Here is a 14,639-nt window from a genome sequence, read left to right as displayed (position 1 = left end):
ATTTCAAAATGCTACCCTGCAAAATAAAAACCAAGTGCTGCATTGCAATATACCTCCAACCGTGTCTTCTGGCTTATAAGAGATAGATGCTAACAAGGAGTAAAATCTGGCACCCTCTACCTTATTAATATGTAAAAAGGCTGAAGTCACATCTGTGCAAAGATCTATTTTTAGTGGACCTTACATACTAAAATCCTAGCCTTGATCTCTTAAACTATCAAGCCTACCATAAATGTTTGATGATGAACAAGCCCATAAAAAGAAAATGCATAAAATGAATCGAGGGAGTCAACGTGTGCTCTGCGTTTTAATTACTGGTGGCTTCTGCTCCAATCCTGCTCCGGGCTGGGTGCAGGCAGAGAAAACACATCAATAATTTGGGGAGCAGGGTGTGGGTACTGCAAACAAATGGGTCTAACTACATTGTGATTTGTGCTTTGGAAGCCAAATAGAGATGGAAAGAGAAGCATCCTAGCCCAAAAGGGGAGGGGTGAGAAAGGAGGAAATTACGAGATAAATAAAAGCATTCAGGACACAAAAGAGAATGCAGAACAGTCTTGTTTTATTACTTTTAAGTAATAAAGAGCCTTTTCCTTGCCTTTTTGTCTTTTTTCCCTTTTTTTCTATTCTTTTTTCTTTTTTACAACATACATTAAGTCATGAATCAGATGTTAGGGGATGTGTAGATGGAAGGAAAATTGGTGACATCACAATATTTTTACAACTTTACAACAAATATAAATCTGAGTTGGTTGCATCTACCAGTGTCTAGCAAGGGTGGAGAGCAAAGGCACACTCAGGTTTAGGGACCCTCCCCCCACACGCTGTGGGGAACAAAAGAAAACAGGAAAAATACTTCAATGCAGAAGACCACCTCAATACCTGTGGGCATTTTAGGGTTAACACCATGAGTGATGGGTTGTGGGAGGCAGACACGGGTCTCTGTAACACAGCTGACACATTGATGCCCGCACATGGGGACCAGACAGAGCGGGTGGGTGCGGCACCTCATTTCTAGTGGGAGTGAAGCTTGGGAAAGAAGGCAGCAGGGTGATCTATACCCATCATCTTCCTAAGTTCCCCATTTCTAAAGAAAGTAGACAGAAAGAGACAATATCTCTCTTTGCAGTGAAGTTTCATGGTTTCAGGGCACAGAGTTCACAGGGTGTGAATACGGATTCCATTAACAAAACAAAACAAAAGCATAACAACACAAGAACAACAAAAACCTACCCCAAACAAGAGCAAAACTGAAGGGGTGTCTGGAATAAAAAGGTCATGCATGTGTTCTGGCTACACACTTGGGTCTCACTCTGATTATGGAGGTACCACTCTTCACTAGCCAATTCAAAGTTATTCCCGATTGTCTTTTTCAGAAGTTTTCTTTTTAAGACAAAACTAAACCCAGAGATCAAACTGGAAATGAAAACGAGACAAAGAGACCACCAGATATACTGTTTAGCGGTTTAAAAAAACAATAACAACCAACAACAATGCTCACAGTTTACAGTATGTTGACAGTTCTTTGCAATAGAGTAAACAAAAGTCCCTTGTGTGTGCTTGAGCTAATGAAAACCAAGGGGAAAAACACACACCCCACCCCCTCCCCCTACAAACAACAGCCACAAAAGGATAAAGAAATAAAAAAAAAAAATTAAAAACCTTTTGCCCCAGTCAACGTTTTTGCAGCATCCATTGCGGTTGGCCTTATTCTTGGAGTTACTCATTAATCACAGCAGGGACCAGCCTGCCTGCATCTATTTCCATATTATTTCTTTGTGTGCATTGCACGTGTGTGCCTAGCACATGGCTTGGAGGTGACCCCCAGGTGCCTGCCCAACCTCACACAGCGTGTTATGGCAGTGGACACAGCAGAAATGAGGACTGGGATGTTAGTCCCTTTTCTGCTGGCTAATGAGGACATCATCATGTTGAAATGATCTGAGAATACAAGGGAAGCAGGGAGCTCTGGAGGGAGAAAGGGGATTTGCCACCCACAACACTGGGATCCATGCTTGGCAGCATGGCCAAAGGGTGGTTGGAGTTGGCACCACTAGATGGAAGTGTGAATCGGGCTGCGGTGCCGCCCGGCTCTCCTATAACCATCACTAATGCATCCTCCTTCCCTCAGCTGGATGCTAATCTTCCAGAGGACTGCAGTGGGGGTGGGGGGAGGGAGGATCAAATAAATATCTGCATTTATTTCAAAAGGGGGGAAAAGATTATCATAATGACAGTTTACAAGTGTACACAACTCAGGGTGTAAGGCACAAATTTACATGTGGAAAACAGGCTATTCACAGATGTAACCCCACGAAAAACCTGTGTGATCAAACTATTAATTTATGCAAGGTAGCAGCCAGCATATTAATTAGTTCACACCATTGGTAGATTTTGTTTGCTGTCTCACATGCAAGGTGAAATGAGATGGTGTTTCACAAGCTGGTGCCTTCACAGAAAGTAGGAACCCTTGACAAAGCTATGTTGGCAGCAATGGGACAGGAGGCGCCATTCTCAAAGTTCCTCTCCTGGTTGCTTTAGAAGTTAGGATCTGGAAGGACTTTGAAACAAATTATTCTTTTGCATGTTATAGGCCAGGGACCTGACCAGAAAATTAAGCTGGTAGATTTAAATAAATATTCCCCTCTTAAGTTTTTTTTCTTTAGCTAGAGATCATACAGTCCAAACACAAAGCTCAGAATTCCAGCTCCGACTTATTTACTCAGTGAATTTATTGTAAAAATAAAGAAACTCAATTATTCCAGTTAATGGATTTCACGTTAAATAGTTTTAACTATCAAGGGGGCTTTCTGAAGAGCTGTTCAGAGGATGGTATGTGGAAGAGTCCTTTCCTTAAGGAAAAAAAAAAAAGTGAACAATAAATAAAGAGTTACTTGCGTTAACGGTCACGTTATTTCATTAAAAGAGAGGAGCAGAAATCTATGACATAGTTGCCCAGCATGGCATTCATCTGTTATAACAGAAAGCTGTAACTGGTGGGCATTTCACAGTATCTGCGCATAGTAAACTTCTGCCATTGTTAAAGTCTGAGTTAGAATTATCAATGAGTTCCTTTTTTTTTTGTCTTTTTAATTCTCATTTTTAAAAAAAATGTGTTTTGCAGGTAGGAACGTTAGCCCACTTGGGCAGCGCCCCGTGCAGTCATGGACACGATGTTGCCGTTGCTATCCACGTACGTGTGTGTGTGTGTGTGTGTGTGTGTGTGTGTGCGTGTGTGCACGCGGGCGTGCAGACGCACACGGTGGGCGTGGGTGGAGGGGTGGGTATGTGTGCTTTTGGGTCATGTTGTGATGCTGATTGCAGTCTTTCGTGAGTCCAACCTGTTGCAGGGCGTGGGGGAAGAGTGAAGGAAGAGAAATGGAGGTGAGTCCCGCGTCGCGAACCTTCACCGAACCGCACGGCCCAATTGTCAACAGTCCCTTCCCCACGCTGCGTCCCGGGGAGGGACTCAGAGTCCCGGGCGCCGCCGCGGCCGTCTTGGTCGGGTGGGTACTCAGCCATGGAGAACCTTGCCGAGCTGAGCGGGCGGGCGCCTCGCCTTTTCCTGCTGGTTCGACACCTGCTCCCTCCCCACCCCGGGGATTATGTACACGCGTCGTTGGGCTTCATGGATGTGGAAAGAGGGGCAAAGGAGGGTTTGGGGGGCACGTCCGGCTTTAGCGAGGGCGTGCGCTTCAGCCCCGCCCGGGTCAGTGAGTTGTAGGCGCTGTTGAGGCTGGGCTGCCTCGACACAGTCACGGCCTGGCCTGAGGGCTGCGGCGAGCTGTGCGCCTGGATGGAGTCCACCCGCTGTGGGGCGGGGGGCGGGTTGTCTCCCCGGCCAAAGCTCTGGTTCCTGGAGAGGTGGGAGGAATTGGAGGAGTTAGTATTGTTTCTTTTGAGGGTGGCGGCCTGATGGCTTCTGGTGAGCGAGTTCGTGGGGTAGCTCCTCTTATAGTCCAGCCCGTAGGACGAGGAGGGGCGCATCTCCAGCCGCTTGCTCAGGCCGTTCTGCGACAGGGAGGCCCCGGGAGGGCCCAGGGAGGCCTCCCGCTGGGGGACTTTGGGGGGCAGGCTGTCCAGGTTCTCCACCAGGTTCACCCCGTGGTTGGGACTCTTGCTGCTGAGATGTTCCTTGATGGTCTTATACTCCAGCGTGGCCGCCTGGTCCTCCAGCGCCATCGGCGCCACCTCGCTCATTTTGGGCTGGTCCACGTATTCGTGCTGGTAGCTCTGCCGCGTGGTGGGCAGCACGACCACGCTGGGGATGTGGCTGGGGGAGGCCCGCAGGGGCAGGTCCGTGGGGATCACCGGGGAGCCCATGGGGGGCATGTCCTTGGTGCAGGCGTTGATGAGGTTCTGATTCCGTTCCCACTCGCGGCTGCCGCGGCTGGGCTTGCGTTTCTGCTGCAGCGTCGGCGTGGACTCCGGGGTGGGCAGGGCGGCCAGGTCCAGGTGGTGCTGATCGGCCTTGATGAGCATCTTGGCGGTGTTGCTGGGAGTGGCGAGCTTGCCGTTGTGCATGAGTGGCGTGAGGATGGCCTCTGGCTTGGGGTCTTTGGACTGGGTGTCCCCGAAGAGGCCGCTTAGCTTGGTGACGCTGCTCATGGAGCCGCGGCGCGAGTGGGTGAGCTCCTTCTCCTTGCGCTGCACGGAGGACACGTCTTTGCGCCGGTGATCGCAGACGCAGTAGACGATGATGCCCGAGAACACGGCCCCCATGACAAAAGCCAGAATGACCGCGATGGCCAGGAGCGTGACAGGAACGAGCTGGTCGTGGCCTTTGAGATAGCTCTCCCGAATCACTCCTGCAAAAGACATCGCATATGGCGTGAAGAAGTGAGAGCAGACCCCGAGGCTTAATTTTGTTTGGCATTCACCCTGTTAATTAATAACAGTAATAAGTGACAATGGCACCTCTGCAGAACTTGTCTTTGAGGCTCCCTCTTGCCAAACACTAACTCATTAATCCTCCCCGCCCCAGCCCCCAGGATGTAAATAGACTTCCGTTATTGTCTTCTTTGTGTTTTGAAAAGGTGCATTCCCCTCTTTTCAAGTATGGGCTCTTTCTAAGTTGGTTCAGTCCGTGGAATATGGCAGTTTTTTTCCTTTCCAAAATCTAATCCTCTTTCCCTTTTCATCTTTTTTTCAATCTTCCCCATCATAAAAGTGCCAGTGAGGTATTTTGAGTCTGAAGAAATAGGCAACACTTTTATGCATGTTAAATGAACAAATGGCACACTGCTCCAGGTTTCCAGGGAGTTTGCTGATGACTTACTTCCTGGTGGGCCCCATGGCCTCTGTCTGGAGAACAGCTAGATTAGCATTTCAAGCAACCAGGAGAAAGACAGTGGGTATCATTTATATAAAGCCCATAGATGACAAATGTTTATGCTGATTTTGCATCGCTTCTCCAAAAACAAACAAAAAACCCATGTAAAAAAACTCAATTTTAGGTAAATATGCTGAATATTTGAATGAAGCTCTTCCTCTACTTGAGCTGAAAGAATATTTCAAAGTAGAGACCATTTGGGGTCCTGTAGTGGGTTTGAGAAGTGTCAGGTCTCATTATTATAGCTAGAGTTTGCTGTCACGGTGAGATTCTTCAGCAGAGCTAATCGCTTCAATTTAATAAAAATTATGTGACTCTGCCCGTCAATAATCTTACACTACATTAACCAAGATGCTGTGTTTCTGAAGAAAGTGGCTTTCCCTGTTCCTGCTTAATCAGCCACCAAGCTGAGAGACTCTAATCAAATGCAAACACTGAAGCTTTTATTTTTTAATGCCAAGTGAGAATACACATCACAATTGTCAGATCTTAAGTGCTTGATGCAGTAGCTGAAAAAATAAAATCTCAAATACCTCAATTCCTGCCTCTGGAGAGTGAAAGAACATGAATACATTAGAGGCTTTAACATGAGCTGAGGAAATGTAAACATTGTTCCTATTATGGAAATGACAGTAAGACAGAAAATGTACCTTCTCTGATCTCAGGAGACACATTTTTCATCAACTAAATCAACTCTTTCTGGAATATGTTTAATGTATTTTACTGGCAGATATCAGTAGCACAGAATGAGAATAAAATGAAATAAAAATCTCTACCCTTTCCCAAACCCACAACACACAACTTCTGTTGAAATGCTTTGTGTGTGACACCTGAGACCCTGAGGAAATGCAGCTTTGTCATGGGGTTTTTCTATTAAAATATTTTGATTGGTGAAGCGATGGTTTTTAAAACTCAGGAAACTTAGCCTGGAGAAGAAAGCATTCTCTTTCTCTTTTCTTTGTGCACTGTCCTCATCCCCTCAATCGTGACATCACAGTTGGTTGCTGTGTAAACGACTGTCCTGTGACAAAGGATTGCAACTGCAGGTAGGGGAATAAGTATTAGAGAAACAGCAAGTATCTCTTGAGAAACAAAGATTCTGTGATTAAACAAATGCCCTTGGTGTTGAAGGGCAAGGGAGGAAACACCCAGGGAAAATATGGTCAGACACGGACTAATTTCCAAATGTGACACTTGTCAAATATTTTACGATTTATCTTCATGAACTTTTAAAGGGTAGAAACTGAGAGGCAAAAAACCAGCAGGAAATTCAGCTAAAACTCAACACCTTTTTAGGTTGTGGAGCTCCCCAAACAGTGGGGTGTCTTGCATCCAAGTATGTTTTAATACCAAGGAACTGTGCTAGTGAGAATTCCTTCCTTAAATCTGCATTTCCTTGTAATAGCAACCAATTTTCTTTCAACTTTGGTTCTGCATGGTGTTCTACTGAACATCATTTTTAACCACCTACATATGATGGCACAGAAATGTACACCCGTGAGTAAAGTGGGCTTAATTTCGCTTATTGACTTGGTGATATCAGTGGGCTGTAACACAGGCTAGGCCCCACCCAATACAGATATTAGGTAGATTTTTTCACAGCGGTGGGCATTTCTTGGGTCCCTTCTGGCAACTGTATTTATGGGGGCTCCCCAACAAATTCATACTTGTGATAGGTAGTGATCTACAATTGACTGTCAATTTACAGTTTAAATGACCAGGATCGTAGAATAAGGCTAGAGCAATCCATTTGTTTCATTTATTGTTTAATTGGGAAAACTGCAAAATTTTAAAGTATATACATTGCTTCTTAACTTTGCTTTTAGCTCCCAAATAGTCTTTCCTGTCTGAAGGTCCTTAACTATCTGAGTCTCATGGACCCCATTTGCTCTTTCACTGGGAAAAACTCTTAGTGTATGACATTTGAGTTCAGGTTCTGACCTTTGAGAAAAATAGTCTCACACAGCTTTCTTTGGCTCATTTTGTTATGTAAATAGTGTCTTTAAAAACCTTTCTGCATTTCTTGGGCTTTGAGATAGCTACCTTGAAACAGGTGTCTTCCCTCCTCTGCTTGTGCAAATTCAGAAAGTTAGAAACAGATCAGAGATTAAGTTGAAAGCAAAGTCAAGAAGATAAGACGTGAAAAGTTATTTTTGGAAGATGGCTTCTAAACTTAAAGCTTTCTGATTATATCATGAGAAAAGGGCAAAGCAGCATCTGTGGAAATGATTAAATCAGCTTTGTACAGATGGTCATTGTAAAGACTTGAACACACCAGACCTGTCAGTCAGGCTGAGGATAGTGTAACACTAGAGATCTCCAAAGGGCTGGAGTTTTAGGCTCCCACTTACTGCTGGGTGACCATTAAGCAAATGACAATGTCTCTGGGCCTCAGTTTTTTCCATCTGTAATGTGGGGTGAACACCCTTAATCTTAATGCCTTACTGCGTAGTTACAAGAATCAGTTGAGATAATGATTAAGAAAGAGCTTCAGTACAGCAGTCTGCTGGACACATCTAAAGATCAGAGGAAGCCACCAAAGAGAGATGGTGATTTAGTAGCTCATGGAGAGCTTAAGAGTGACAGTCACAGCTTTGCCATTAGATTCCATCTGCTGTGGGTCTCCCAGAGGAGGGGTAGACGTGTTCTTCCCAGCTCCAAACCTTGGGCTGTGCAAATGTTGCCAAAAGGTTGATATGTTGAGGCAACATCAGGGAACATGTACCTCTGTTTCAGGATCGCCTGTAGGCCCTGAATTTTGAAATAAGTAAAACAACAACAGTGGAAAATGTTGAGCAAAACACAGTGACTATATTAATAGTTGGGCTTCCCAGGTGGCACTAGTGGTAAAGAACCTTCCTGCCAGTGCAGGAGAGGTAAAGAGATGCAGGTTTGATCCCTGGGTGGAGAAGATCCCCTGGAGGAGGGCTTGGCAACTCTCTCCAGTATTCTTGCCTAGAGAATCCCTTGGACAGAAGAGCCTGATGGGTTACAGTCCATGGGGTTGCAAAGAATCTGACATTACTAAAGTGACTTAGGACGCATGCATATTAATAGTTAGACTCCTAGTGGGGTAATAATCCTACAATCAGCTCCTTGAGGGTAGGGTACATATTTTATATGCATTTATAATCCTCACATCCCCAGGGCTCTTAATCGGGCACTTACTAAGTAACTATTAAATAAACGGGTTTGCAACACATTTAGAGACAGCTTTTAAATAGACTTCTAAACTTGGTGGGTAATCTTTGAAGTGATTTGCTTCTGAAATCACAGAACTATATCTCCATATAACAATATAATCATACTAACAACCATTAGATGAAAGAAATCTATAAAGGTGCTCAATATGTATTCAAAATAATACTAGGATAAACTGTTTTTAAAGTAAAAAGATATTTGTTCTGGGATAATTCCAAAAGAGAGGATGAAGGTAAATGGGTTATTTGTAACAGCTGAGTGCACCAGCGAAATCAGCTAATACAAAACCAATGCGTCTTTGCAAAGGGCTCAGGGTTGGGATTGGAGGAACATGATTGCTTCAGGAGTGGCAGGGAAACCCTAGGCAAGTGGAAGGGCCTTTGTAGGGTGGTGCCTTTTCCATCCTGGGCTGTTGGAATACCTTCCTCTACCAACCCCTGGGCCTTCTGCTTTCACCGGTTGAAAATGGGACATTAGTAATGAAAACAGTATCTGAGAAAGCCTTTGCATTGATTCATTAACCGCCAGCTATTTCTCACCAGTCATGAGGTGCTAAATGGTTATTCTTTCCACCTTCCTATTGCAGGAAGCTAGACACACAATGGCTGAAAGATTTCTCTGAAATCATGCCTTAAATTGGCAGAACTGAGAAAGAATAGAATATCCACTTTTTCTTTTTCTGAGCTGAGAGAGTTTTCAGAGGCTGCTGGAAGGAGGTCTCAGAGGGGCAGTGTGAAGCTCTTTAGAGGCTGAAAAGATTATGAACAACCCCGCCCTCCAGGCCCTACAATATGTAATTCACAATCAGAGCAGTTATAAATGGCAAAATAAGAGGGAACCCAACACAGTTCTGATTTGTCCCATGATGACAATGTCCATGCACTTTGAAATGTCAGACATCAAGTTCCTTATTTAAATAATGGTTTTTGGTAGCTCAAAGATTGTCTACCATTGCCTCTAGTCTGCACAGGATGCCCAGTGCCAGGCTTGGGAACAACATGCCTCAGAAATGATGCTTTCCTAAACCGGACTGAATTGTGATGTTGTTGGTACCTTGACTGTCCTCTCCTGGACTAACAAGGTTTTTACCAAATGCACCTTGTGGCTGCCTTCAGCAAACAATTACGGAGCATGGATGAAAGTCCCTTGGTGGGCTTTGGGGAGACAAAGATGAAGGAGGCCCAAAGTCTGTGATTCAGGAGGGGAGAAGGCAGGTGCGCACACATGAACTGCATCCAAAGCCCAGAAACATCACAAGATGATTGCTTCTACCTAATATGGATGGACAAAGGCTTTATATAGGAGCTGACGTTTGAGCTAAGCCTTCAAGTGCATGGGATGTCAATCCAAGTAGAGCAACAAGAGCCAAGGCGTGGAGGGGAGGAAAGCGAAGGCTGTGTTCAGTGATGGCCAGTGGTCCAGCTGCCTCCTAGCCTCTTAGCTCTAGGAACCACCTTTCTTCTGCATTCTTATTGCTTCTGGGCTTTCACACAGGCTGTCCCCTCTGCCCAGAAAACCCCTGCTCACCTCCCAGCCCTCCGACCTCCTTCAGGTCTCAGCTGACATGAAGAAACTGTCTCCAGTTCCCTCAAGCCAGTCTAGCTCTTCCTTCTGTTAAGGGTTCCCAGAACTCTGCCCCTCTCTCTCCTAAAGTCATCACTCTTATGATGCTCTGTTTGTTTTTTACACCTAAATCGCTCCAGACAGCTCCAGGAAGGAGAGATTTCTGCTCCGCTGCACCCCCCCAGGCATCCAGGTGCTCAGTAAATGGCTGTTAAATAAATAGTAAATGAATGCATGCCTGAATGAGTACTTGGAGGGGAAGGTAGGAGTGAGAGCTGAACCCCATTTGGAAGCAGGCTGTGAAAAGCCTTGAAAGTCTGAAGAAGATGTTTAGAAGACATGTCCGTTTTGGAAGGAAAATTACTGGTTAATTTCAAGGGTGATTTCAAGGGTCTTCTTGCCTGAGAAAGCTGACTTTCAGCTTATTCTGTTCCACACTGAATCCATTATTGAGGAACTACAGGCTTCAAAGAGTTAGTACCTTTGCATCAAAAGCAGAGCCAGCCTACTTGAATTTATTATCACTGTTATTAAAATTAAGACTCCATCTTCAACTCTACTTATCCCCCGCACCATACAGACGTGGCTGGGAGATGTTAACTGTCCTATCAAAAAAATGAAGCCAAACAGACAAAGAAAAATACATTTACTCTATTGCACCTATTAAACTAAGTACCAAAGGAAAAGCCTTACCCATCCCCGCCCCAGTTACCTTGCTAAGTACAGGAGACCTTCGACTGTCAGAACCTTGAAATGGTTAAGTGCACACTTTCCCCTCTCACCCCTGTTCACTGGACTGCCTGTTTCAGAGCTGCTGTGATATGATGGATGTGTCTGTCTCCATAGTGAAGTGATTAATAGGCATCTGTGTGAAGCGGGCCCGGTGACCACAAAGACGACAAAGCCTCTCTGTGTCCTTTAGAGAAATATGCAAAGGCAAAAAGCAGGATGGACATTTCCTCCACCACCGAGCCAGAGCGGGGTTCGTGTTGGGCCTGAGAGCTAAGAAAGATGGCAGGATACCAAGAAAAGCTCCGGAGTGGGATCCCCTAAAAATAGACTCTTGCTTCTGCTTTATAGTAAGACAAGCCTGTAATTTCCTTGAAATCCTCATAACAACTTGGGTGAATGGAATCCAACAACCCAATTTTTCTTGTTTGAAAATCTTAAGTGCACCAAAATGCCAGCCTCAGAGTCCTGCAAGGCAGCATGAATGAATGAACGAGTCACGGGCCAAGCATCGCGGCCGCTAACCACAGAGGACCCGCTGTAATCCCTGCTAAGAGAGAAAAAAACAAATAGGGGAAAAACCTAACTGCAGATAATTTATTCTCAGAGCCACACCCCACCCCGTGGAGATGACCACACGGAAAGTGCAGGGGGAGCTCTCTGTGGTTATCTCGGCAGGAAGCAGCCTTCTCCTAGTCTTACACGGCATAATGTGAACCAGATGGTTTAGGAATAAACGGAACCGCCAGCAGCCATGGAAATAGGCTCAAAGTGTATAACTCAAACTTTCCCTTTTGCTTTTATTTTCAAATCTTTTTTTTCCCCCCCTGGCAGGCCGAAGATTAGGTACTGGAAGGGGCCATGGTCTGTCTTCCAGAGGTATGAAGTTAATGACTGACCACGCCACAGCAGAGACAGCTTCCTGGCTGTTTAATATCCTCAGTTCAGAAGCTATTTTAAAACTCCCATATTGAAATGATGCTGCCTGTGGTCGTCTGCGGATGAATCCACTTCCAGTCCTATCACCTCTGAAACTGATGCATTTTGATTTGTTGTGGGGATGCCATTGTAGGAAGAACAGGGAGGATGAGCGTAAAACTTCATTTTTCCCTCCTGCCAGTGGGAGGACTGCACCCAGGGCGGAGATGAGGCCTCGAATGGGGGTCATGATCAGATCATTTTTAAAAGCCATGCTTTGGAATGTTGACCTGTGGTTCCATGTGTTGAGACTGTCACTGTCTTTGTAAAGGTAATGACTATTTCAGATGGGCCAAGTTTTAAGCAGAATTTGCCTGGTTTACTTTCCTTCTTTTTGAGGTTTGCTTTCTTAGAAGACTAGAAACCCAACATCTAAAGTTTTGGAAATCAGACAAGGCATTTCTGTTTTCCAGCTTCCCGGTCCCATCTTCCTTTGCTCTCTTAAGAGACATCAAAGCTACAAAATAAGGAAGTAGATCGTCTTACAAAATTGTGGAATTTGGGTCATTCTTTGGGAGTTTTTGCAGCACTCTGATTTTTTTCCTCTGCAACGCAAAGATAAAACAAATTTGAGGAAACAGGTTTGTTCAAATACTCTTAAAACTTAAAACTTACTGTTGAGGAGACAGGTTTGTTTGAATACTCTTAAACTTACTGGGAATATAGTTCATGAAATCTGGGTTATAGATGAGTCTGGGTATTACTGGTTAAGAATGTAAATCTTGAGATCATAAAGACCTGGGTATCGGTCTTGGATCTATAACTAACTAGTTGTGTTCCTGGGCAAGTCACTCAATCTCTTTAAGCCCCAGTAGTATTGACTACGGGATGGGTGTTGTGGATTGATTAAATAGACTGAATAAACGAATTCATGTAAAGCGTTTGGCACTGTGCAGGACACATTTAATGCTCAATTAATATGTAAGGTGAGTGTTTCCAACTGACAAGTTACCTGCTTTCTGTGTGGGCCCAGATAAACTGTTTTGATGCAACATTTTGTTTGAGTTCAAGTGTGTTAGCCAAGAATGTAGAGATAAGGATTTAAAAATACAACAAAATCTTGGAGAGTGACCTTAAATAAGATAGCCCATACAATTTGAAAAGTGTCCTAAATTAGGGTTACTCAGTAACTTGTTAGAAATACAAATCCTTGGGTCCTACTTGAACTTTTGAATCAGCATCTCTGGCGATTGGGTTCAGAAATAGTTCACTAAAGCTTGAGAGGCACTGCCCTAAATGATAGGAATAATATTCCAGAGAACAACATCAAAGTGTTTCACTTTGAAGTCCAACCCCAGACAGCACTGAGGCAATGTATAGCCAGACTTGCTAAATTATTTGTAAAATAAAACAAAAAAATGCAATCTTCCTTGATGTTCACGAAAGTATGAATCTTTAGTGGATCTTGTGTATGACATTTTCTTGCAGTTGCCATATTCTGACAAAGAATACAAAATTGATGTGATTTTATTGGCGAGAACAATACATCCCTAACACTTTCCCTTGGTACCTGACAAAAGCTTGACGTATGGCCTAAAACACTGTAGCACTACTTCTGTAACAGAATCAACCCCTTCTGCTAGAGACAGAAGCTGCTGGGAAAATGCCCACCATCTCTTTATTTGCCCCACCATAAAGTCACAGGAATTTCTCATGCTCCCCATCTCTGTCCCAGGGGCCTTCAGTTAGTGGATGGTACTAGAGAGCCCAGCCAGGACTGGGTCTCAGGGACAGAGGAATAAGAAGCTTGGTAGGAACTCACTACCAAGTGGCTGCATAGAGCATCCTCCTTTAAAGCTTGCATCCCATGTCACCTTGAAATCTCCTCCACTCAAACAGTGTACAGCCATGAAGAGACATCTGGTTCAGGGGATCTTTTCCCCTACCTCACCACGATCAGACAAGAGAATAAAAAACTCAGGAAGATTCTTTTCCTTTCTTTTCTGGATAGGAGTAGGGGACCTGAGCTCATGTTCCAGTCCTCAAATGAAGGTCCTGCTTGACAACAGTGCACTCAGCAGAGTTAGGTGCTTACACATTTGCTGAGTTGAACTGAATCTGCAAACCCATAGAATTATATAAGACATTTTAAGTTACATTAAATTTCTGCTGTGTGCTTTTAAATCACAGAGTGCAAGACCCGTCAGCACTTAGGGTATATTTATTACCTTAACAAATGTCAGATGATTGTGTCCAGTGTTATCTATTATTTATGAATAACAAGAGGCTGCAGGACTGGAAATGACAGGCTCTAATATGTCCAAAAGGTTAGGCGTAAGGCAGTGTGCTGCCCTGTGAATTTCTTGACATCATTTTCTCTCCTAATGAGCGCTGTCTGTGGTGATTGTACTGAACTTCCATTATCTCTATACAGTTCCTAATGGCTGCGCCTGCCTTCAGTGAAGAAATCTAATTGCTGATACATATTTGAAAAAGAGTGCATCTTTTTTAAAAACACAAATTTTAAAAATAATTGCAGTGGGAAATTCCTATTGTCCCATTAAAAAGGAATCTCTTTACAAAGATAACACCCAGCTGTAGACTTATAAGAGCTTAAGAAATACTAATTAAGGATGACAAACCTTCATACCACCCGTAATTGGCTTTCTGACACCGATGAAGAGCCCTTGTTCTCTGTACCCAATATATGTGAATTTATCCAACTGTGTTTCACTGGTTGACTCTAGAGTCTTTCTGTGACTGAAGTGCTGGGAGACTGATGTCTGATGGGGTTCTTGTGGGTCTGCTCAGGCCCGAAGCACAGTCCACACGCTTGGCAGGACTTTACCTATTATGACTTGCATAGCCTGTGTCTCCCTGCAACCAGCGAGTGGAT

The 14,639-nt window shown here is 44.3% G+C and overlaps 1 protein-coding gene across 12 annotated transcripts in view; it reads right to left on the bottom strand.

The window, feature by feature from the left end:
* Positions 1-551: 551 nt before the first annotated feature.
* The window catches only part of SEMA6A (semaphorin 6A), a 129,480-nt gene continuing 115,392 nt past the window's right edge, over positions 552-14,639 (bottom strand). For 10 of the 12 annotated variants that reach the window (XM_061150948.1, XM_061150944.1, XM_061150946.1 and 7 more), the window contains one exon: positions 552-4,808. In XM_061150948.1, the coding sequence (XP_061006931.1) occupies positions 3,604-4,808 (1,205 nt within the window). In that variant the 3' untranslated portion in view covers positions 552-3,603. The remainder of the gene's footprint in view (positions 4,809-14,639) is intronic. The other 2 variants (XM_061150954.1, XR_009694128.1) reach the window with 2 other exon arrangements.

This window comes from Dama dama, chromosome 9, assembly GCF_033118175.1.
Source record: "Dama dama isolate Ldn47 chromosome 9, ASM3311817v1, whole genome shotgun sequence".
Lineage (NCBI taxonomy): Eukaryota > Metazoa > Chordata > Mammalia > Artiodactyla > Cervidae > Dama > Dama dama.
Note: the sequence above shows the minus strand (reverse complement) of the source record. Positions and strands in the feature narration are given on the sequence as shown.